This window comes from Chiloscyllium plagiosum, chromosome 3 (assembly GCF_004010195.1).
Source record: "Chiloscyllium plagiosum isolate BGI_BamShark_2017 chromosome 3, ASM401019v2, whole genome shotgun sequence".
In the NCBI taxonomy this organism is placed as follows: domain Eukaryota; kingdom Metazoa; phylum Chordata; class Chondrichthyes; order Orectolobiformes; family Hemiscylliidae; genus Chiloscyllium; species Chiloscyllium plagiosum.
The window spans coordinates 78,973,629-78,997,252 of record NC_057712.1 but is presented as its reverse complement, the minus strand read 5'-3'; the positions used below and the strand labels follow the sequence as shown (position 1 = coordinate 78,997,252).

Sequence of the window (23,624 nt, the reverse complement as noted above, 5' to 3'; positions counted from 1 at the left end):
GATGTGCAGGTAAAACTTTGATGGATGCGGAAGGCTCCTTTGGGGCCTTGGATGGAGGTGAGGGGGGAGGTGTGGGCGCAGGTTTTGCAATTCCTGCGGTGGCAGGGAAAGGTGCCAGGATGGGAGGGTGGGTTGTTGGGGGGCGTGGACCTGACCAAGTAGTCATGGAGGGAACGGTCTTTGCGGAAGGTGGAATGGGGTGGAGGGGGAAATATATCCCTTCACCCTTCAGGCATTCTGCCTCTTTCCAGATGAAGGGCTTTTGCTCGAAATGTCGATTTCCCTGCTCCTTGGATGCTGCCTGAACTGCTGTGCTTTTCGAGCACCACTCTCATCCGTAATCAATCCTGACACTGGATGCAGAAAGTGCAAAACCTTTCCAAACCACGTCTTAACCAATGGGCAAAGAAACATCCTCTTTATTATATATAGAACAATTTGATACGTAGTGTGATAATAATTGCGTCTAAAGATGATGTATAAACATTTTGTTTACTTGTCCAATTACTTTCCTAACATGTTGTCGTTAACCTGCAGAGTACTGAACTCTTTATTCTCACATATGGAACTCTGGTAGCACAGTTGTGTGAAGACTATGAAAAGGATGAGGATATCAACAAACAGCTGGATAAAATGTGAGTGATAATTATAGCACGGGTCAACCATTCTCAAAGAAACAAGGATGAGAAATCAATTGATATTTGATCAGTAAAATACCCAGGTTAAAAATAAGAGCAAAAATGTCCCATTTTGCATTTAAGAAGCATGCAGTTAGAATTCCATTATATACATATCTGTATGTGCTTCATATAAAACACCGGTTGAGACAGTGGATAACAAAGTTTTATAGAATTAATCTTATTTTTCTGCAGGTTGGAGGATTTAGCCACGGAGAGATATTTTTAAGAAACAGAATGTATTTCATAAGAATCATTCACCCTAGTGTAGAACTATAAGCTGAATTTACATTCAAAAGATTTACAAGGATGTTGCCAGGATTTGAGCTGAATAGTCTAGGGCTGTTTTCCCTGGAGAGTCATAGGCTGAGGAGTAACCTTGTAGAGGTTTATAAAATCATGAGGGGCATGGATAAGATAAATAGACAATGTCTTTTTTCTGGGGTTTGGGAGTCCAGAACTAGAGGGCATAGGTTTAGGGTGAGAGGGGAAAGATTTAAAAGGGACCTGAGGGATAACGTTTTCACGCAGAGGGTGGTGCATGTATGGAATGAGCTGCCAGAGAAATTGGCGAAGACTGATACAATTACAACATTTAAAAAGTATCTGAATGGGTATATGAATAGGAAGGGTTTAGAGGGATATGGGCCAAATGCTGGCAAACGAAATTAGATTAGGTTGGGATATCTGGTCAGAGTTGGACCAAAGGGGTCTGTTTCTGTGCTGTATGTCTCCTTGACTCTATGTCCAAGTTGCATTGAGATTTCTTTTTGGAATGTTTGTTGTTTTATTTGTGTTCACGGTTGTTGACTGTAAATAAAAACCCATCATTGGAATTTTTGATTGCTTGTCTCTCAATTGGGCAATGATAAGATGCAGGTCTACAGTGGGCAGTGGGGACAGAAAGTGTTTACATGCTATATAGGTAGGGACAGGTTAAATGCATTTCCTAGTATCTGGAAGATGACGAGGGTGAGGGAATGCTGTTGCATGTGTGAAGAGTGTCAGCCATGTCAGCTATATGCCATGGGCAGCATAACTTTGTGCTACTGTGCCATTATGCTACCGGTGACAGGCAATGCCAGGTTGCCAACACTTTCCAGGTGCACAGCAGCCTTTCAAAGGTGGCACAGGCACAAGGAATCCAAGTCTTTCAACAGACCTCCTATGAATTGTGAGTTAATCTCGAAACAGGGCATAGTAAGATCAGATTCAAATTGGGCATGAGGGATGTCTTAGGGATGGGGTAGATAATTAATGAGGCATAGAAGAAAGTGAGGACTGCAGATGCTGGGGATCAGAGTCAAAAGATTTACATGCCCCACCAATGTACCCTCCACTCCCAATACTTTTCTTTGCTACCACAAGAGGTGTAAAACCCATGCCCACATCTCCCACCTCACCTCCACCTAAGGTTTCAAAGGATCCTTACACACCCAGCAGAGATTTTCCTGCACAACCAAACACTTCGTCTATTATGTCCGTTATTCTCGATGTGGCCTCCTCTACATTGGGGAGACAGGATGCCAATTTATGGAACATTTCAGAGAACATCTCCGGGACATACTAAACAACCCTACTGCCCTGTGGCTGACCACTTTAACTCCATCCCACTCTGCCAAGGACATGTAAGTCCTGGGCCTTCTCCACCGCCAATTCCTAACCACCCGACGACTGGAGGAAGAACACCTCACCTTCTGCCTCCAACCACACAGAAATCAATGACAATTTCACCAGTTTTCTCATCTCCCTTCCCCCCACGATATCCCAGATCCAACCCTCCAACTCTTGAACTATCCTACCTGTCCATCTTCCTTCCCACATGTCGGCTCCACCCTTCCCTTCAACCTATCAACCATCAACCCCCACCTTCATCTATCTATTGCATTCCTAGCTACTTTCTCCCCAGATCCACCCCACTCCCACTGACCTCTCAGTCCCATTGGGCCCCCCCCATATTCCTGATGAAGAGCTTATGCTCGAAACATCGACTCTGCTGATCCTCAGATACAGCCTAATAGACCGCAATTAATGGGGCAGGCTTGGTTTGAAATGGTGAGAAATCTCACTCGACCTTGCAGTATGAATTCTTCAAAACACTCAATGCAACTCAAAAGTAGCAAAGGAAAACCCTTAAGTTTCTGCACATGGTAACTGGTCTATTAAAATAGTAACATTTGTTCCTGTATCAGTTACCAAATACAAGCATGTCCAATGATATAGTTAATTTCCTTATCTTCTGTTTATCTGGAAGAATTTGTTCCCTTAAGAATATCTCAATGGAGGTAACTAATCAAATGTAGGTGTACTTTCTAATGGGTGAGTATTCTACTTTTTTTAATGTGTGGCCATCAATATTTCCATTGCTCCAAAACCATGCCTTACTACTTCTTCTGGAAATGATTGACAATTTTGTAAATGTAGCATTCCTTAGCAATGGGTTGTGTTTGGCTTGTTCTCTGTGTTGCCTAGTCATCTGTTGCTCACATGTTGGTCTTATCCTCTTCAGATCTTACTAACATTCTGGTTTCTGTTTCTAGTATGGTTTGATTAGCTTTCTCCAAAATTAAATCTACCTTGGACTGTAAGAAGCGGGACAAGGTTTCATCAATTATCCCAGAAATAATTCTGGAATTCCATTTCAAAATTTAATTTTCACACTTTTCCACTAACCTACAAAAGGCATTAATGAAGTTTTTACAAATTCTCATGGAAGCTGAACTCTTCAATTAAAACTTGCTGATTTAAGACTTTTTAAAGTTCTTATATTGCAGTAATTATCTTTTCTGGATCAATACATTGAGGAACCAACTAGAGAACAGGCCATCATAGATTGGGTATTGTGCAATCAAAAATGAATAATTCGCAGTTTAGCTATGCAAAATCTCTTGGTGTAGAGTGAGAATAATATGATAGAATTCTTTGTAAAGATGGAGAGTGATGTAGTTGATTCCAAGAGCAGGGTCCTGAATCTAAATAAGAGAAACTATGATGGTTTGACACACAAACTATCTATGATAAATTCAGAAATGTTGTTTAAATAGATGATAGTGAATAGCCAATAACAAACATTAAGATGCATATGGAGATTGCAATAATTGTTCATTCCTATCTGGCACAAAAAATGTGAAAGCTGGCATATTTGCATAGGGGAAAATATGCATAGTATTAAGTACAGTGGTGTAAAAGCACGTTCATGTACAAGAGCAGGATAGAGTCATAGAGATGTACAGCATGGAAACAGACCCGTCGGACCAACTCATCCATGCCGACCAGATATCCCAACCCAATCTAGTCCCACCTGCCAGCACCTGGCCCATATCCCTCCAAACTCTTCCTATTCATATACCCATCCAGATGCCTTTTAAATATTGCAGTTGTACTAGCCTCCACCTTTTCCTCTGGCAGCTCAGTCCATACACGTACCACACTGTGTGAAAAAGTTGCCCCTTAGATCTCATTTATATCTTTCCCCTCTCACCCTAAATCTATACCCTCTAGTTCTGGACTCCCCCCACCCCAGGGAAAGGACTTTGTCTATTTATCCTATCCATGCCCCTCATGATTTTATAATCCTCTATAAGGTCACCCCTCAGCCTTCGACACTCTAGGAAAAACAGCCCCAGCCTATTCGTCCTCTCCCTATAGTTCAAATTCTTCAACCCTGGCAACATCTTTGTAAATCTTTTTTGAACCCTTTCAAGTTTCACAACATCCTTCCAGTAGGAAGGAGACCAGAGTATTCTGAAAGTGGCCTAATCAATGTCCTGTACAACCGCAACATGACCTCCCAACTTCTGTACTCAGTGCTCTGACCAATAAAGGAAAGCATACCAAATGCCTTCTTCACTATCCTATCTACTTGTGACTCTACTTTCAAGGAGCTATGAACCTGCACTCCAAGGTCTCTTTGTTGAGCAACACTCCCGAGGACCTTACCATTAAGTGTATAAGTCCTGCTAAGATTTGCTTTCCCAAAATGCAGCACCTCATATTTGTCTAAATTAACCTCCACCTGCCACTCCTCAGCCCATTGGCCCATCTGATCAAAATCCAGTTGTAATCTGAGGTAAACGTCTTTGCTATCCACTATACCTCCAATTGTGGTGTCATCTGCAAACTTACTAAGTATACCTCATACGCTCACATTCAAATAATTTATATAAATGATGAGAAGTAGTGGACCCAGCACCAATCCTTGTGGCACTCCACTGGTCACAGGCCTCCAGTCTGAAAAGCAACCCTCCACCACCACCCCCTGAATAAAAGCTGATAAATCCCCAGCTGAAAATATATATCCTTCTTAAGGAAGTATATTAGAAATAATCGATGCATTGGTGGTCATCTTTCAAGATTGTATGGATTCTGGAAGAGTTGCTACAGATTGGAAGTTAATGTAAGCCCAGTATTGAAAAAGGAGGGAGAGAAAATGGAGAATTATAGAAAGGGTAGTCTGATATCGGTAGGAGGAAAATTGCTAGAGGCCATCTTAAAAGATTTAATAACTAGGCACCTGGAAAACAGTTGTGGAATAAAGTCAATATGGATTTATGAAAGGGAAAATAAGCTTGACAAATCGACTAGAAATTTTCAAGAATGTGACAATTAGAATTGATAGTGAGGAACCAGTGAATGCGGTTTACTTAGACTTTCAGTAAGGCCCTACATAAGAGATTGGCACATAAAATAAAAGTGCATGGGATTGGGCTAGTATACTGACATAGATACAGAATTGGCTGGTAGATAGGAATAAATAAAGCTTTTTTCCTAGTGGTTGGCAATGACTAAGGGAGTATTAGAGGAAACAGGACTTGGACCCCAGCTATTATTGATATATCTATATATAGTAGTCCTCCCGTAGCCACGGGGGATATGTCCCAGGACCTACCGCAGAAGGCTGAAACCGCGGGTAAGAGCGAGCCCATTCATTTAAATGGGAAACGTACCCACCCGGAAGCCTCCTGGTTCCTGGTTCTGGAACGTTCTCTTTTATATGTTTGGGCCACGGGAAACTGTGGGTAATTGAAACCTCCGAAAATGATTCCGCAGGTATGGGAGTTGCCTGTAACAAATTAACGGTCTAATGAGAGAACTAAATATTTTTAAGTTTGCATATGACCTAAAGCTGTCTGGGAGGGTGAACTGAAAGGAAGATGTGAGATGATTTCCTGTGATTTTTGCAAGTTGAGGAAGTGGGTGAATCCATAGCAGATTGAGTTTAATATATCTAAATGTGTGATTATCCGCTTTGGTGGCAAAAACAGGAAGGCCGATTATTACCTGAGTAGTGGTAGATTCGGGAAGGGGGTGGTGTAACAAGACCTGGGTGCCATTGTTCCCCAATTGCTGAAAGAAAGCTGATAGGAAGTGAAGGAATGGTGATATATTTCTAAGTCAGGGCAATGTTTAACTTGGTGGGGTCTTGCAGGTGGTAGTGCTCCAATGTATCTGCTGCGTTTGGCGTTCGAGATGGACATGGTTGTAGGTTTGGAAAGCACTGTCTAAGGATTTCTGCATGCATCCTGGGTAGATGGTACACACCTAGGTTGCTGAATATCTATGGTGCAGGAAGTAGATGTTTAGAGAAGTGATACCAATCAAGCAGGTTGCTTTGAATTGGATGTTGTCAAGTGTAGTTGAAGCTGAATACTATGTTGATCTTCCTAGTGAGAGGATTCGAGTACAAGAGAAAGGATGTCTTGCTGTAATTGGACAGGGCCATGGTGAGACCACTCCTGGAATATGGTGTGCTTTTTCATCTCCTTATTTGAGGAAGGATGTTCTGTCTGTGGAAGGAGTGCAATAAAGGTTTGCCAAGCTGATTCCTGGGATGGCAGGACTGATGTATGAACAGAATTTGGATCAATTAGAAATATTTTCATTTAAGTTTAGAAGAATGAGTGGTGATCTCATAGGAACATATGAAATTCCAACAGGACAAGACAGGTCAAATGCAGGAAAGACCAGGCACCAGAATCATGGTTCACGATTAAGGATACAAGGTAGGCCATTTAGGACTGAGAATAGGAGAAACTTCTTCACTCAAAGGGTGGCAAACCTATGGAATTTTACATCACAAAAAGCAGTTGAGGCTGAAACACTCATTGTTTTCATGAACAAAGAATATTTACATCTTAAGGCCAAAGGATTCAAAGGGTATAGACAGAAAGTGAGAACAGTAAGCCAAGATAGTATTAAATGGCAGAGGTTTGAAAGGCTGAATGGCCTACTCCTGCTTCTATTCTTTCTGTTTCTCTGTCTATGTTTCTCTTATAAGGTCAGAAGTGGGAATGTTCACTGATTACTCCACATTGTTCAGCACCATTCATAACTACTCAGATTCTGAAGCGCTTCACATCCAAATGCAGCAAGACCTGGACATTATCCAGAGTTATGCTGAAAAATGGCAAGTCATATTTTCGCCACACATACATCAGGCAATGGTCATCTTCAGCAGGAGAGAATCTAATTCTTGTCCTTTGACATTCAATGGCGTTTTCCTCATTGAATCCCCCACTACTAAATCCTGGGTGTTACCATTGACCAGAAGCTCAACTGGATTACCACATGAGCATAGTGGCTACAAGATAGGCCAGTGGCCAACAATAAGGCAGTGATCAACTCACTTCCTGACTCCCCAGATCTTTCCACTATCTACAAAGTACAAGTCAGTAGTGTGATGGAATGCACCATACTTGCCGGGATTAGTGCAGCTTCAACAACATTTGACAATATCCAATTCAAAGCAACCTAGTTGATGGGTATCACTTCTCTAAACATCTACTTCCTGCTCCATAGATACTTAGTAACACAGGTGTATACCATCTACCCAGGATGCATGCAGAAATCCTTAGACAGTACCTTCCAAATCTACAACCATGTGCACCTAGAAGGCCAAGTGCAGCAGATATGTTGGAGCACTATCACCTGCTAGACCCCACCAAGTCAACCACTGTCCTGACTTGGAAATATATCACCATTCCTTCAGTCTCACTGTATCAGAATCCTAGAAGTCCCTCCTTAATGGCATTATATATCCACCTTCAGCAAATGGTCTGTAGTAATTCAAGAAGGCTGCTCATCATCATCTTCTCAAGGACAAATAGGGATGTGTAATAAATGCTGGCTTAACCAATAATGCCCACATTGCATGAATTAATTTTTAGAATTCCAGCCATTCCATAAGGGTGCAAATACAGACCAATGTCATTTTGTATGAAATAATAGCCATCATGCTTAAACATAGTGGCAGGATAAAACTGAACTGTGCAACCTTCATTCCTGTTATGTCAATTTTCTTTAGCTTTAATTAAAATAAAGCATATCTTTTGAGTCTTCAGGAAATATTTCACCAACTGTAATTGCTCAGCTTTGGATGTTTTAACCTTTCCCTTGTTGTTATTTCATTTGCAGTAAATCATCAGTGAGAGTAAGACCCCTAATTGAACTTATGTTTATATCATTTTACTGGGTAATAAAAGGAATTTCCCGTATGTTAGTCATAAAACATCTGTGTGTTGCAATTGACAGGAAATATTAGATGCTGATCTTTTCCTCTCAAAGAGAGATAACAGCCCAGACCTAAACAACATTGAACCCACCTGTTTGCCATTAATGTTATTTTCTGTAGCTGGCAGGAACTAGTCAATTACAGCATGTAAGTAACCAACTGGCAAGAGATAAAACTGAAAGCATGTCATGTGTAGACATGCAAAAGTGGAAAGTTGGCAGGGCTCCTAAGAAGAGGAAAGCTGAGGTGCAGTAAGGGGATTGCTTTGTTGCAGTCACTGAGTGAAGTTTGAATACAGCTGAAATCTTGTACACTGAATACAGGATTTTAGATTTCTCCAAGAACAGCCATTTAAGATGGACAGCATGACGGCTCAGTGGTTAGCACTGCTGCCTCACAGCACTGGTGACCTGAGCTCAATTCCAACCATGAGTGACTGTGTGTTCTCCCTGTGTCTATGTGGGTTTCCTCCCACAGTCCAATGATGTGAAGGTGATGTGGATTGGCCATGCTAAATTGCCCCACAGTATTCAGGGATGTGGAAGTTAAGTGGATTAGCCATGGGAAATATTGGGGGATGGGTCTGGAGGGATGCTCTTTGGACAGTTGGTGTGAACATTTTGGGCTGAATGGCCTGTATCTGCACTGTAGGAATTCTATGAAAAAGATAGTTATGTGGATGCAGAGCTCAGGCATTAATGTTATTTATTAATTAGACATTAACATCTGAAATATTCGGCTGTAAATTTGTTGGCAACTCCCTGCCCTACAATTGTAATTGTAAGGTTAAAAATTGTTTTTGGTACCAACATATTGTTTTTATATCCCTGTTGTATTAGCAGCATTAACCCAATACCTGCAATAGCTTCTATCTTCAAAACAGTAACAGACAGAGGAGTATCAGCATAAATTTCATTTCACCTCTGAGTCAGGAAGCTTGGGTTCAAGTCCTACCTGCTACAGAGGTGTGCCAGAACATCTCTGAACAGGTTAATTAGAAATGATCTCGATATTCTTTTAAAGGGACAGAAATTTATTAGATTCCCTACAGCGTGGAAACAGACCCTTCGGTCCAACAAGTCCACATCGACCCTCCGAAGAGTAACCCACTCAAACCCATTTACCTCGAACTAATGCACCTAACACTATAGGCAATTTAACATGGTTAATTCACGTGACCTGCACATCTTTGGACTGTGGGAGGAAACCGGAGCACCCAGAGGAAACCCACACAGACACGGGGAGAATGTGCAAACTCCACACAGACAGTCGCCAGAGGCCGAAATCAAACCTGGGACCCTGGTGCTGTGAGGTAGTAGTGCTAACCACTGAGCTACCAAACCTATTTAGGGAAAGACATTCCGAGAATGAAACTTTGGTGGTTGAAGGCATGGTCACCAATAGAGGGAAGGTAGAACAAAAACCAGAGCCTAAGGCATGGTCACCATGTTGGGAGTGCTGTTGTAGGACAAGAGCATTTACAAGTATGAAACAATCCAAATATGGATTGATTTAAATACATGAATAAGAATTTTATAGAGGTACTGGAGAACTAAGAGTCAATTTAGCCATCAAATTCACTGGTGATGGATGAGAATAAATGGTCTTCCCAATGAAGAAAAGTGTGTTTCATTGAAGGCTGTACATAGGAGAAGTAGTCTTTAACTATAGGTGTTATTGGCAAAGTTGGGATAAGTGAGGGAGGTTGGTATTGATGCGTGTGGATGTTGGTGTCATAGAGTACTGCAGATGAATAACAGTGGGCTCTGAAGCCATTGTTGGACTCGGGCTGAATATAAATGCAAAGGTAAGAGCGGAGTGTTCTTCCAGAACTATACAGAGGAGAAGAGGCAAACTGACCATGTCAAAAGTCAAAAGGAAGTTGTGAGGAAGACAATTGATAACAGGCCACAATTATAGAGAATGGCATTTGTGACCTTAGCTAGACCTTTTTTCTCAGTTCTGGTGGAGAGATTGAAACTTTTGGCTTTGAGCTTAAAACCTCTGGTGGTAAAAAGAAGATAATTGGTTTGATGGGCAAGAGGGAAGGGTTCAAGCAGCAGAGGCAGTTGAAAAAGAATCCATCCAGAGTTTCTTCCAAAAATCTTCCAGTTGGGTTGTTTGGCCCATGATCTTTGCTGATCATCACCTGAATCCTCAGATATTTAAATACAACCAGAAGGATAAGGGCAGCAGATACATGGGGACATCACCATATATGAGCTCTCCTCTAAGCCATACATCATCATGGCTTGGAGATATATTGCCATTCCTTCAGTGTCGCTGGGTCAAAATCCTGGAAACACACATACTCTTGGAGTGTACCTACATCATGGACTGCAAAAGTCCAGGAAGATAGTTCACCATCTCCAGAGCAACTAAGGACAGACAATAAAAATTAGCCTATCCAGTGATACCCACATACTTTTGCTAAGGTTATGGCAACCAATCATCAATTCATCCAAGAAAATTCCTTTACCTGAAGAAAATGCAGTAGAAAGTATTGTTAGAAGGGAATTTGGGATGTCAATCATCAGGGAAGTCATCACAAATTAATTAATTGCTAATAAAACCATGACAAATTGTAGCTTCTTAATATTTATTGTAATTTTATTGATTTATTTACGATAATATGAAATGTATCGCAATGAAACAGGCTATTACCTTAGCTTGCCCAAACAGATGTGCATATCTCACATTGGTCTCCTCCCATTATATCTTTCCAATCTTGAACTTTAAGCATATCTTTCTATTCCTTGTTTTCGCAATTACTTATCTAATTTCCTTCAGAGATTGTTTAAGCTATTTGGTTCAACTGATAATGAGTTCCTCCTGCTAACTGTTAATAAAGCAATATCTTTTCTTGCCTTTTGAATTTAGGAGTAAATTTATTTTAACTTTGTTTGCTTTCTGTAAAGGGGGCGTAACATTGGCATGAAGCTGGTCGAAGATTTTCTGGCTCGATCAAATATTGCACAATGTCGTAATTTTTATGAAACAGCCGATGTAATTGCTAAGGTAAGACATATGGATCATATTGAAGGTAAGCTTTAACCCTCAAAAATGGATCAATCTAATGTTAAAGTTTTAAAAATCTCAAACCCAAGCAGCTTTAACTAGGCTCACATTGGAGGTAATCAAGGTAGGATGTAGGGAATCCAAATAACACACATCCCAGCTTGAGGCTACACCCCTTAGAGTTGTACTCCATTTTAATTTAATTTAATAATGCTCAACTGAGTTTCCTGAGCTTTGGGAAACCCAACAGCTAAGGGGAGGTAAAGACTGCTACGTGGAAGTGGTAAATGGTGTACCATCAATATTGTGGAGTTGGAGGAGCAGGAATAAGTGCTCTTGGTCCACCAAGTTAATCAACATTTGTCCCAATGATTGTATTTCCACCCTCCCCCTCCACTGTTCCTCTATTCCTTCTCAATCAATCTCTAATCCAGCCAAAGGAAGTCCTTATCCTGTTCTTTTCCAATCTCTTTCCATCCTGACGCCTAATCTTTCCAATTCCTTCCTCCTCTGCATTCTTTAATTACAGCCTCCAATATTCCCTTATCCTCTGATCATCTCCCATTCCTTCCTTTCTGCCTTGACTCATCTCAAATAATTTTGCTCAAACTGTCTGTCTTCACATCCAATCTCTCCATACCATCACCAACCTCCCCTCTTGGATAATTAGCACCCAATTTCTAAATGCTCCACTCTCACCAATGCTTCTGCCTCACTTCTATCCTGACTTCCATCTGATCTCACACCCCAATGAACATTTCACCTCCTTGCTGGCCTACTAATATTCCAATCTTCTCCCCTCAGTATCCAACCTCTCCTTACCATTCCTCATCTCTCCTGCTTTTTCAACCTGCCTCTCCCTTGCCTCCTCGTGCCCTACTGCCTACTTGCATAACAGTGGGACAGACTGTCATGCTAGCTGGCATTAACAGGGAAATAAAGGCAAGAAAGGATAATCAGATCTAATTGCTATATTCAGCAGAACCTGAGAGAAACTGATTCTCCTGAATTTTCTACACACAAAATAGCCTGACCATTGCCTTCCCACCTCTTTATTAATATTGAGACAGTTTTTTAGAAAGCAATAGAGACTGAGCTTTCAATGATTTCTGTAAACATTGCAGATGTTATGATTCCAATGAAGTGATCATCGATCAGTTCAAATATTAATGGATGTTGAAAGCATTCAATTTAATTGTGCAATCAGTCAAGAATTAATTTTGTCAATAAAGTACATTTGCATTCATTTTCAACATGCAGTTCCTGTACTTTGACTATTACATAATATGCGAAGTGAAAAATTACAACTGCAGAAATCATTGATCCTACTGCGTACTGATAAGTCGAATAAATAATGTGTGATGACACTATGACTTTAAGAAGTGTAGCTTGTCATGGTTTTTTAATGAAAAAAGACTAAGACGAGGTGACAAGTAGTCTGCTCCACAGCCATTAAAGTTCTTGGATTTTTGTTTAAAGTTGGAACAACAGAAGCACCCTGAATGGGTGGGGTCAAGATCCCACAGAATCAGGAGTTTTTTTTTAGTTTTAGCTTTCAGTAGCAATTGCTGAGGTCTTGGAGCTAGATGTGGAAGCTCTTATTCCTCTCTCTGTTCTGGCTAAAAGCTGGGGTTCTCTTCCTGCTGCTGGAATTGAATGCGAGACAATCTATTTTTCTGAATTTGCCTTTGCCAAGGGTGTGTTTATGCGATGTTACTATATTGGAACAGTTAATTAGTAGTAGTTAATATATAATATTGTGTCAAGCATGTCAATAGAGTTGCAGTTAAGCTAATTCTTTTGTTTTATTTTTATCTTGACTGTATTTTAATTATAGTGTATGAATAAAATATATTTTGTTTCAAGCCTCATAGTTTGACCAATTGAATTGTATGTAGAACACAATGCCTTACACTTAACTTTAAAATAAGAAAAAGTTATGGTGTAGGCTATCTTCTTATTATATTTTGAGGGGATTTGGTCTTGTCCATAACAAATGCTAACTTAAGATCTTATTGATGGAGTTAGGGTCTTGAACCTTTTGGCTCCTAATTTCCTTAGGAAGTTTTTACCGGAACTCTGTCACTCTCAGGATTTTCCAGATGACCATTGTAAAGGTGGAACCAGTTCCCAGTGATGTCAGGGAGAGACTTACTAGGTTGGGGAGTTCCTACTCACTTGGCTCAGTTGGGATCTCGAACAGAATCGAAGAGTCCCATGCTGAATGAGATAAAGTGTGGCTCCTAATAAATATAACCAGTGGAGCTAGAGCAGCCTAGGAACCTCTTTTTCCAAGTATGGTGGATTAGGACCAGAGTTACTAGCCGCATTGGATGGGCAAGTGTCAAAAATAGACATAAAATAGCACAAGAGCCAACTACCACTAATCATTGTCAATGTAACTCCACAAGTTCCATTGTACTCTCTCCTGGAAGAAAATAGCTAGGCATAATCCTGGGAATATGACTCACAGACTTTCAGCGTTATACAGGTTTGAGATCATAGAATCGCTACAGTGCAGAAGCAGGCCATTCAGCCCATTGGATCCACACCGGCCCTCCAAACAGCATCCCATTCTATCCCTATGACCCTGCATTTTCCATGGCTAATCCACCTAACCTACACATCTTTGGACTGTGGGAGGAAACCAGAGCACCTGGAGGAAGTCAATGCAGATACAGGGAGAATGGGCAAACTCCACACAGACAGTTGCCTGAGGCTGGAATTGAATCGGGATCCCTGGCGCTGTGAGGCACCATGACCCTATTCTTCTTTATAATTTCTCTGATTATTTTCCAATGTTGCATTTTATTTTCTGTTTTGAAGATACTGATTAATACTGGAACACCATTTCACAAAACATTTTTTTTAAATTTGCAACAAGCTAGGGCCATTATAACCCAATCCAATCTTTCCACAGTTGCTAATTGTAAATGTACGTTTTCCAGCAAGAAAATAAAGAGCAACAGTACATGTGTATATATTTCGGAACATCTTAATGAGTTCCATTGGCAATGAAACAATAAAAATAAGTATTTATTTAATATCTCTACATAGCTACACCCTCTGCAGTTAGGCTCTCTTGTTTATCTCAGTATATTCCACTATCTTTTTAAATTCTTACTTCCTAAATATTAACTAAAACATTGTTCCTGCTGGTGGACAAATTGGCAGAACAGGAGGGCATAGATTTATTAACAAAGGGGGTACTGGAGACCTAAGGAGAAACCTTTACATACTGCAAGTGATTAAGATCTAGAAAGCTCTGATCAGAGAGTGCTGGAGACAGATTCAATCAAACCATTCAGGAGAGAATTGGATTATTATCTGAAATGCAAGAAAGTGCAAGGCAATGGGAGAAGGCAGATGAAAGGCACTGTATGAACTGTTCCTTCAGAGAGCCAATATACCATGGTAGGTTGAATGGCAGCCATCTGTGCTATATCAAGTTTATCATTCTGTCAAACACTCACCTGTTCTTTTTATGTTGGACCCTTTTCATGTACCTTTTAAAAATTTCATTCTAATCGCCCCACTACATTTTATATAATGTTGATAGTTATCTTCAGTCTTATTCACCTTAAATTTACCATATGTGATGTAAGTCGCAAATCAAAAAATTGTCATGTATGTACTCCAGACTAGAGAAATAATCAGCATGCGTATCATGTTAACATTCTAATGGGATTATTTTAATAGAGAGGACAGACCAGAGAAAAGTGTATTTATGATAGTGAAAGTAGTAGGCCAGAGCAGTGGCACAGCGACTAGCACTGCTGCCTTACAGCACCAGGGACCCAGGTTGGATCTCAGCTGTGGGTGACTGTCTCTTTGGATTTTGCACGTGCTGTTGGATGTTTCAGTTTCTTCCCACTGAGCAAATATATGCAGGTTAGGTGGATTGGTGCAGTAAATTGTCCCATTGTGTCCAGGAATGTGGATTAGCCAGGGTAAAATATAAGGTTACAGTGGGAGTGTTGGGAGTGGGTGGAATGCTCTTCAGAGGGTCACTTCAGACTTGATGGGCTGAATGGCCTCTTTTTATACTGTAGGGATTCTATGGTTCTAAGTAGTGAGTGAAATAAAAAGTTCAGGATATTTGGAGGATGAATCAGAAATTGAAAATTCAAAAGTAATAAGATTGGAGAATGCAGAGGTGCTGAGAAAGTTATATAGCATGATATTCTACCTTCCAGAAAATATTGACATGACTTACCAAAGATTTTTACCGAATCATAAAGCAATTCTCAAAGATAAGAAAGATTAAGCAAAGTTGTGTAAGTAATGAAAGAAAATGGTATCAAGCTCTCTCTCTATATGAAACAGAGAAAAGAACTTGCTCCCTGTAGAGGCTTTGGTTATAATAAACTGATATCGTTGGTGATATTGTTCTGCTGTATATTTCAAGCTCTGATAAATTGTGTAATACATAAATAGCTTGGTTTGTTCTCTTTTATCTTCATTTCTTATGTGTAATAAACTTCTATTTTATTGTTAAAGCCAAATCTGTAACATTGTATGTTTATGTTTGTGAAAGATCACCATATTAAATGTTTAAAAATCAAATCAACTTTCAGTTTGGGACCGCACTTATCCAGTAATAACATTAGCTGTGATCATGCATTTCTATTCAATGTCAGTTTAGTTGTAATCTTTCAATTTGTAAAGGAAATTGCATGCCTTGAATCATCCTATTACTTGCCGCATGGAAAATATTTATTTTATCTGCCACTGCAACTTATATTTGAAGATATCTTACTTTCATCAATATCCAGTAACCATGTCTGCCCTGTTAATTTGGACAAAATCATTTTTTAAAATTGCCTTTAGCCTTTCTTTTGAGTCTAGCTCTATTGTACTTCATTCTTCAGTGTCTTTTTCCAGTGTCCCTGATGTGGACGTGCCAGTGTTGGACTGAGGTGGACAAAGTTAAAAATCACACAACACCAGGTCTCCATTAGCTACCTGGCGAAGGTACTGCACTCTGAAAGCTTGTACTTTCAAATAAGCCTGTTGGACGATAACCCGGTGTTGTGTTATTTTTCACATTGTCCAGTCTGACATTGAACCTTATTTCATAAAGGTATTATGCTCCAAGGTCTTTGTGTGTTGACTTTTGTAGCAATGAGACATCAAAAAAGGTTCTAAAGGTGACTATTTCTTCTAGACCTGCAGACATGACTATTTCCATGAATTCCCTCAAGAATTCCATAGATCAGGGCTTTCAAGACATCATTAGGCATATCCAGAGTGTTGTCACATAGACTACGAGGTCCATTGAGTCCATGTCCAGGATAACATACTGCAAATGGGTTGGTGTCAATAATTATGAGCAGACACCATCACCATGTTTCTGCTGGGGCTGCACCTCAGAGACATTTCATCCCCACATGTCAGAATTTACACATGATAAGAAGGTTGTTTTTATTTTTCACCACTAACACTTCCTGTAAAAAAATGTATTTAAGTTGATGAGATATACTATCCACGTGTGTTGTAACATTTTCGTTATAACAGGGTCTTTGTCCACCTCATTTCTCTTTGCAATGTGTGGTCCCTTTAAGATTGTCAGGACATGTATGCATCTTAAATGGACTATAGTTCTTTTGGATTAGAGGAACCATTATACAGGTGAAAGGTTTAAAAAAACAGGCAAAAGAGAAGACCAAGCTTGTAACCAAATGTGCCCATTGTGGAATGTTTACTATAACAACATTTATGATCATGCCAGATCAATGTGGTACAAGGCAATATAACAGTTACTATGTTTTGTGGTTCTCAGGTTGCTTTCAAGATGTACCTTGGAGTGACCCCTCGGGTGACCTTCTGGAGCCAAGCTGGAGATGATTGCTCGCTGTTTCTAGAGAAGAATCCACTCTTGGGCTATGTGGAAATACCTGAGAAGCATTCCTGTTTACTGTACTCCAACATGATCTGTGGCATCTTGAAAGGAGCACTAAAAATGGTAAAAACATCAAGCAAGTCACGAAAATAGATGCTATTACTGCATGTGTACTTTTACGTAGAATGTGCTTGAGGCACTCAAAGGGAAAATTGGATCAATATGTGAAGGAGAAAAAGTGTAGAAGAGATTAAGAGTAGAAATGGTTATTCAGGACTGCTTTTACAAAGCATCAACTCAGATGCAGTCTGTTAAATAGTTTTTATGATAGAAAAGTTCTATTAGTGAATTGTTCTATGTAAGATTTTAAGCTTGAATACTTCTGCACTGAGTCAGATGACATTATTGTCACTGGATTAGAAAGGGGAAAACCAACAAAAATTCCCATTAATACTTTGTGTTAGTAAGTAACATCTGCTGGAAAATCCATGTGTATGAATATGGAGTGAGAGGTGATCAGGCACAGCTATAAAACACTCTATGATCAAGTTGCCTGCAAATATTCACTGACTCAAGCAACACTTCAATATTCATTGTGCCCAAGTGATCAAAGCTACTGGGTGCAGACCCAGGAATTTCCCACCTATGGTTTTTTAGGGGAGAAAATGTAAATGGAGAAGCTACAAAAAAGGAATATATTGACTCTTAATGTGAAAGTACTTAACAAGTACAAGAGTTCTTGTAATTAATGGCTTAAGTGGGAAAATTTATTTTCCACAACTGGAGAAGCTTGTAGTGGAGCAATATTAACAGAGAGCTGACTGCCTACCCTGCTGATGTGCAACCAAAACCAAACAATATAAAAATGAAAGAAACAAATGCCGGGGCCCAAATTCTTTGAAAAGGTGGGGAAGAACAAATGCAGCTGCAATTAGAGATAGTGCTTCAACTCGATTAAATTTTAAACAGCTAAAAATTTCTAAACCACAACAGGAAACGTTCGAATGTATATGCACAGGAGAGGGAGCTGATTTGTGGTAAGGGTCATGAATTACATTTTCTACTCATCATTCGTACCTGTATATAGTAAATAGTGTAAAACGAAAGATAAAGACAATTAAGGCAAATAAAGTTAAACTAAATGACTAGTAAACTTCAAGGTTTGGCAGGGCACCATGGAGAAATGAAATATCAGTCCTGTTATGGATAGAGCCAGCCATTCAAACCTTCAAGCCTGTTCCACTATTCAAGCTGATCATGGCTGATTATCCAACTGTTACTACTTTCTTCCCATACCTTTCGATCTCTTTAGCTCTAAGAACCATACCTAGCTTTTTCTTGAAAACATTCCATTTTTTTTATCTCACCTGTGTTCATGGTAGAAAACTCCACAGGCTCCCTCCCTCTGGGTGAAGACATTCCACAGGCTCCCCCTCTCTGGGTGAAGACATTCCACAGGCTCCCTCTCTCTGGGTGAAGGAATTCCACAGTCTCCCCCTCTCTGGGTGAAGGAATTCCATGGTTCCCCCTCTCTGGGTGAAGACATTCCACAGGGTCCCTCCCTCTGGGTGAAGGAATTCCACAGTCTCCCCCTCTCTGGGTGAAGGAATTCCACAGACTCCACCTCTCTGGGTGAAGGAATTCCCTGGCTCCACCTCTCTGAGTGAAGACATTCCATAGGCTCCCTCTCTCTGGGTGAAGGAATTCCACAGACTCCCCCCTCTGGTGAAGGAATTCCCTGGCTCCCCCTCTCTGGGTGAAGACATTCCACAGACTCCCCCTCTCTGGGTGAAGACATTCCACAGGCTCCCTCTCTCTGGGTGAAGACATTCCACAGGCTCCCTCCCTCTGGGTGAAGGAATTCCACAGACTCCCCCTCTCTGGGTGAAGGAATTCCACAGTCTCCCCCTCTCTGGGTGAAGACATTCCACAGGCTCCCTCTGTCTGGGTGAAGGAATTCCACAGCCCCTCTCTGGGTGAAGACATTCCACAGGCTCCCCCTCTCTGGGTGAAGACATTCCACAGGCTCCCCCTCTCTCTGGGTGAAGGAATTCCACAGGCTCCCCTTCTCTGGGTGAAGACATTCCACAGGCTCCCCCTCCCTGGGTGAAGACATTCCACAGCATCCCTCTCTCTGGGTGAAGGAATTCCACAGGCTCCCCCTCTCTGGGTGAAGACATTTCTTCTCATTTCAGCTCTAAAAGAGTTACCCCTTATCCTTAGACTGTGACCCCTGGTTCTGGGCTAACCAGTCATTGAGAACATCCTTCTTGCATCTATTGTGTTTAATCCTGTTAAAATTTTATAGGATTCTATAAGATCCCCCCTCATTTTCTAAACTCCTAACCAATCTAGTCTCTCCACATATTTGGACCTGACACTCCAAAAATCAGGTGAACCTTCTTTGCGCTCCCCTTCAAGCCAGAACATTCTTCCTCAGATGAGAAAACTAAAACTGCACATATCATTCTAGGTGTGACCAATGTCCTATACAGTTGCAGCGAGACATCCCTTCTCTTGTGCTCAAATCCTCTTGCAATGAAGAGAATGTCATATACTTATCTTTTGTTTCTTTACTGCCTGCTGCACCTGTGTGCTTACTTTCAGTGAATAGTGTACAAAGGCACCCATGCCTCATTGCATCTTCCCATTTCCCAATCTATTTCCATTCAAATAATGACTGCCTGTTTTTGCTAAGTGGATAATGTCCACATTTATCTCCATTATACTGCATCTGCGTTGTATTTGCCCACTCACTCAACTTGTTCAAATCACTGAAGCTTCTATTCATCATCCTCACAGCATACCCTCCCACCCAGCTTTGTGTTGTCTGCACATCTGGAGGTGTGGTGCATAATTACTACATCTAATTCAATAACATATATTAAGAATACCTGAAGTCCAAGCACCGATTCCTACCAGTTACTGCCTGCTACTCAGAAAAAGACCTGTTTATTCCCACTCTTTGTTTCCTGCCTGCCAACTAGTTCTTAATCCATTTCAGTGCGCCATCTCCAATCCCAAGCACTTTAGTTTTGCATGCTAATCTTTTATGTGGGACCTAGTCAAAAGCCTTCTGAAAATCCATGTAACAACAACAGTGCCTCCCCCATAATCACTCTGCTGGTTACATCCTCAACAAAATCTCCAGCAGATGTGTCAAGCATGACCTCCCCTTCATAAATTCATGTTGACTCTGTCTTGTCACCATCTTCCAAGTGCTCGGTTGTTACACCTTTTATAATGGACTTTAGCATTTTTCCCACGAGTGATTTCACTAACTAGTCTGTAATTCTGTTTTCTATATGCATCCCTTCTTAAATAGTGGGGTTACATTTGCTGCCTTCCAATCCATAGGAACTGTTCCAAAAGCACAGAATTTTGGAAGTTTGACCACTAGAGAATTTGCTTTTTCTAGGGACACTTCCTAAAGTACCCTGGGGGGGGGGGGGGGGAGAGGTTATCAGGCCCCTGGGATTTATCTGCCTTCAATCCGATTAGTTTCCCCAACAGTACTTCCCTATTAATATTAATTTCTTTTAATTCCTTCTGTTAGGCTCTGCCCCTCATACTTTTGGAATGTTATTTTGTATTTGTGAAAATCAAACTAAAGTACTTAATTAGTCTGTCATCTCTTTGTACTGGTCCCAATGACCCAAGAATCAGAAATCACTGCCTATGCAATATATCTTCAGCCACGTGTTCATCCAATATATCTTAGAAGGATTCAATGTAGCCATTCGGCTGAAGGAAATGTTTCCTGGACTTCATCAATATCAGCATAAAATATAAGAAGAAGAGAGGAGGATCTGCTGAAGTTATATAGAACATGAATTGGATCATGGCTGGATTATTATGTACAGTTTTGGGACCCACACTTTTGGAAAGATGTGATCACATTAGAGAGAATGTGGAAGTGGTTTACAAAAATAGTTCCAAAGATGAAAAAATTCAATTCAAGATAGATTCAAGAATGCAGAATTGTTTCCCTTGGCAAGGACAAGGTTAGGAGCAGATCTCATAGAAATTTTCAAAACTTGGAGGGGGTTGGATACAGTAAATAAGGAGACATTGTTCCAATCCTTAAAAACCAGAGGACATATATTTAAAGTGTTAAAGATTTAAAGGAAAGAAGTAAACACAAGGTTGAAAAAAACATTTTTTTTCCACAGCGAGATGTTAAGGTCCTGAACACACTGACTGGAAATGTTGGGGAAGTAACATCAATTGAGGGATTCATGAAGACTTTAGGTGATTATTAAATAGGAACAACGGACAAGGTTGCAGACAAAAGAAAAACACGGGATTGGCACAAAGCCAACATGATCAACTAGCTGATGCCCAAAGAGCCTCTTTCTGCACTTTAACAATTCTGAGGTACTGAAAAGGATATCAGAGAACTAAACCCAGTTATAGGCTGACAGGTGGGGGATGCCACACATGTCCCAGTTGAGGTTTGTAAGGAGCCAGTCTCTAGAAAGTTCAATGTCACTGTGATCTTCAGTGCCAGAGGCATAACACTGTCTCCTAATCCACCTTGTTTTACAGCTGCCTGCAATAAGTGGCAAACGCAGGTGATGGTCTCCCTAGTCATGTGAAGATATCTCCAGCACTGCCTTTCACCTATCTTTTGGTAGACTTTCTTTTGGTACACTACTCGACAGTGCTTGAAGACTCTGGTTCACCTCTTTGGGAATTTTTTGATCATCTGCACTCCTGTACTCTACTCCTGTATCTGATCTTGCTGGCAACATGCATTCCTCCTTCTTTGCCTCAACCTTTCCCTTAACCTCAGCAGTGCTGGTATAGCTGCTGGGATAAGTTGGCAAACATCATGCAGGGAACTCATGATCTGGATAATTGTGAGATTAGCTATTTTGGTCAGAGGAATTGAAAGACAACTTATTATCTAACAGGTGAGAAACTTCAGTGTGCTTCAGTGCAGAGGGATCTTGGAGTCCTTGTACATGAATCACAGAAAGCTAGTTTGCAGGTACAGCAGGTACTAAGAAGGATAAATGGAATTTTGATGTTTATTGCTAAAGGAATAGGCTATAAAAGTGAGGAAGTGTGTTCTGTAACTGTACAAGGCATTACTGAAACAGTGCCTGGAGAATTGTGTACACCTAGGTCCCCGTATTGTGGAGGGATACAATTACATTGGAGTCAGTTCAGAGGGGGATCACTAGATTGACTCCAGAGATGAGGGATTTGTCTCAGGAAGAAAGCTTAAGTAGTTTAGGCCTGTACTGTCTAGAATTTAGGAGAATGAGAGTAAATCTATTTGAGGTACTTATGTAAGTGTTAAAAGGGATTGACAAAGTAAACATAGAGGGAACGTTTCCTGCTTTGGGGAGATCTAGAAAAAGAGATCATAGTTTTAGGACAATGGGTCAGCAGATTTAAAACAGAGATAAGGAGAAATTACTTCTCTCAAAAAGTCTTGAGTTTAATTAATTCACTATTCCAGAGTGTGGTGGATACCAAGACCTTGAGTAAATTTAAGGAGAAGATAGACACATTTTTAATCAGTAATGGGTCAAAGGGTTATGGACAGCAGGCAGGAAAATGGGGTTGAGGGTGAGATGAGATCAGTCATGATCATATGAAATGGCGGAGTAGACTCGAGGGGCTGAATTGGCTATTCCTGTTGCTAGTTCTTATGTTCCAAATTCTACATTGCCATTTACCCTGATCTAAAACTTTCAATGCTCTTACCTCCACTGCCTTCTGAGGCAGAGAGTTCCAAAGGTGCACAATCCTCTGATAGATGGAAATTCTCATCACTGTACATAGCCTTCTTCTCTCCTCTGACATCCCCTCTGTCCTAATCTTCAACCTCCCTTTGATAATTGGCCCTTTCACTATCTCGCTTGATATTCTTAATATTGCTCAATCCCACTTCCACATAGATTCACATGCCCAGTCTTAGCCTTATACTGGTGTGTGTTCAATTCACCAGCTCTGTTTTACGCCATATCTTTTACTCCATATAGAGCATATCCAATGATTCTATTGGCTTTTCCTTCTAAGTACGGAGCTAACAGCTTTCCTGTTCACTGTTCCCCTATCACTGTGGCTCCCTGTCAGCATCAGTTTCCTTTCACTAAAGGTCAAGGTCCTACAAGTACCAGAACAACAAACATCATTTAAGTTCCATTCTTTACCTTTGTTTCCTACCTAACCACCTTCTTCTGAGGTGAGCCCCTTTTAGAGTAAAGCCCCATTTGCCTCAGTCAGTCTGTTTTGCTAGCATCAGTTAGGGCAGACCTTTTGTCCAGTCAGATTTCACCGCTTGCATTATAGTCATAGAGTCATAGAGATGTACAGCATGGAAACAGACCCTTCGGTCCAACCTGTCCACGCTGACCAGATATCCCAACCCAATCTAGTCCCACCTGCCAGCACCCGGCCCATATCCCTCCAAACCCTTCCTATTCATTTACCCATTCAAATGCCTCTTAAATGTTGCAACTGTACCAGCCTCCACCACATCCTCTGGCAGCTCATTCCTCTGCGTGAAAAGTTGCCCTTTAGGTCTCTTTTATATCTTTCCCCTCTCACCCTAAACCTATGC

At 40.7% G+C, this 23,624-nt stretch overlaps 1 protein-coding gene across 19 annotated transcripts in view; it reads left to right on the top strand.

The window, feature by feature from the left end:
• Positions 1–23,624, top strand: part of LOC122545963 (trafficking protein particle complex subunit 3-like) — a 116,732-nt gene that overhangs the window by 26,497 nt on the left and 66,611 nt on the right. For 15 of the 19 annotated variants that reach the window (XM_043684845.1, XM_043684851.1, XM_043684885.1 and 12 more), the window contains 3 exons: positions 538–635; positions 11,106–11,205; positions 16,988–17,170. In XM_043684845.1, the coding sequence (XP_043540780.1) occupies positions 538–635; positions 11,106–11,205; positions 16,988–17,170 (381 nt within the window). Of the gene's footprint in view, positions 1–537; positions 636–11,105; positions 11,206–16,987; positions 17,171–18,040; positions 18,376–21,219; positions 21,299–23,624 lie in introns of those variants that run through there. The other 4 variants (XM_043684829.1, XM_043684839.1, XM_043684835.1 and 1 more) reach the window with 2 other exon arrangements.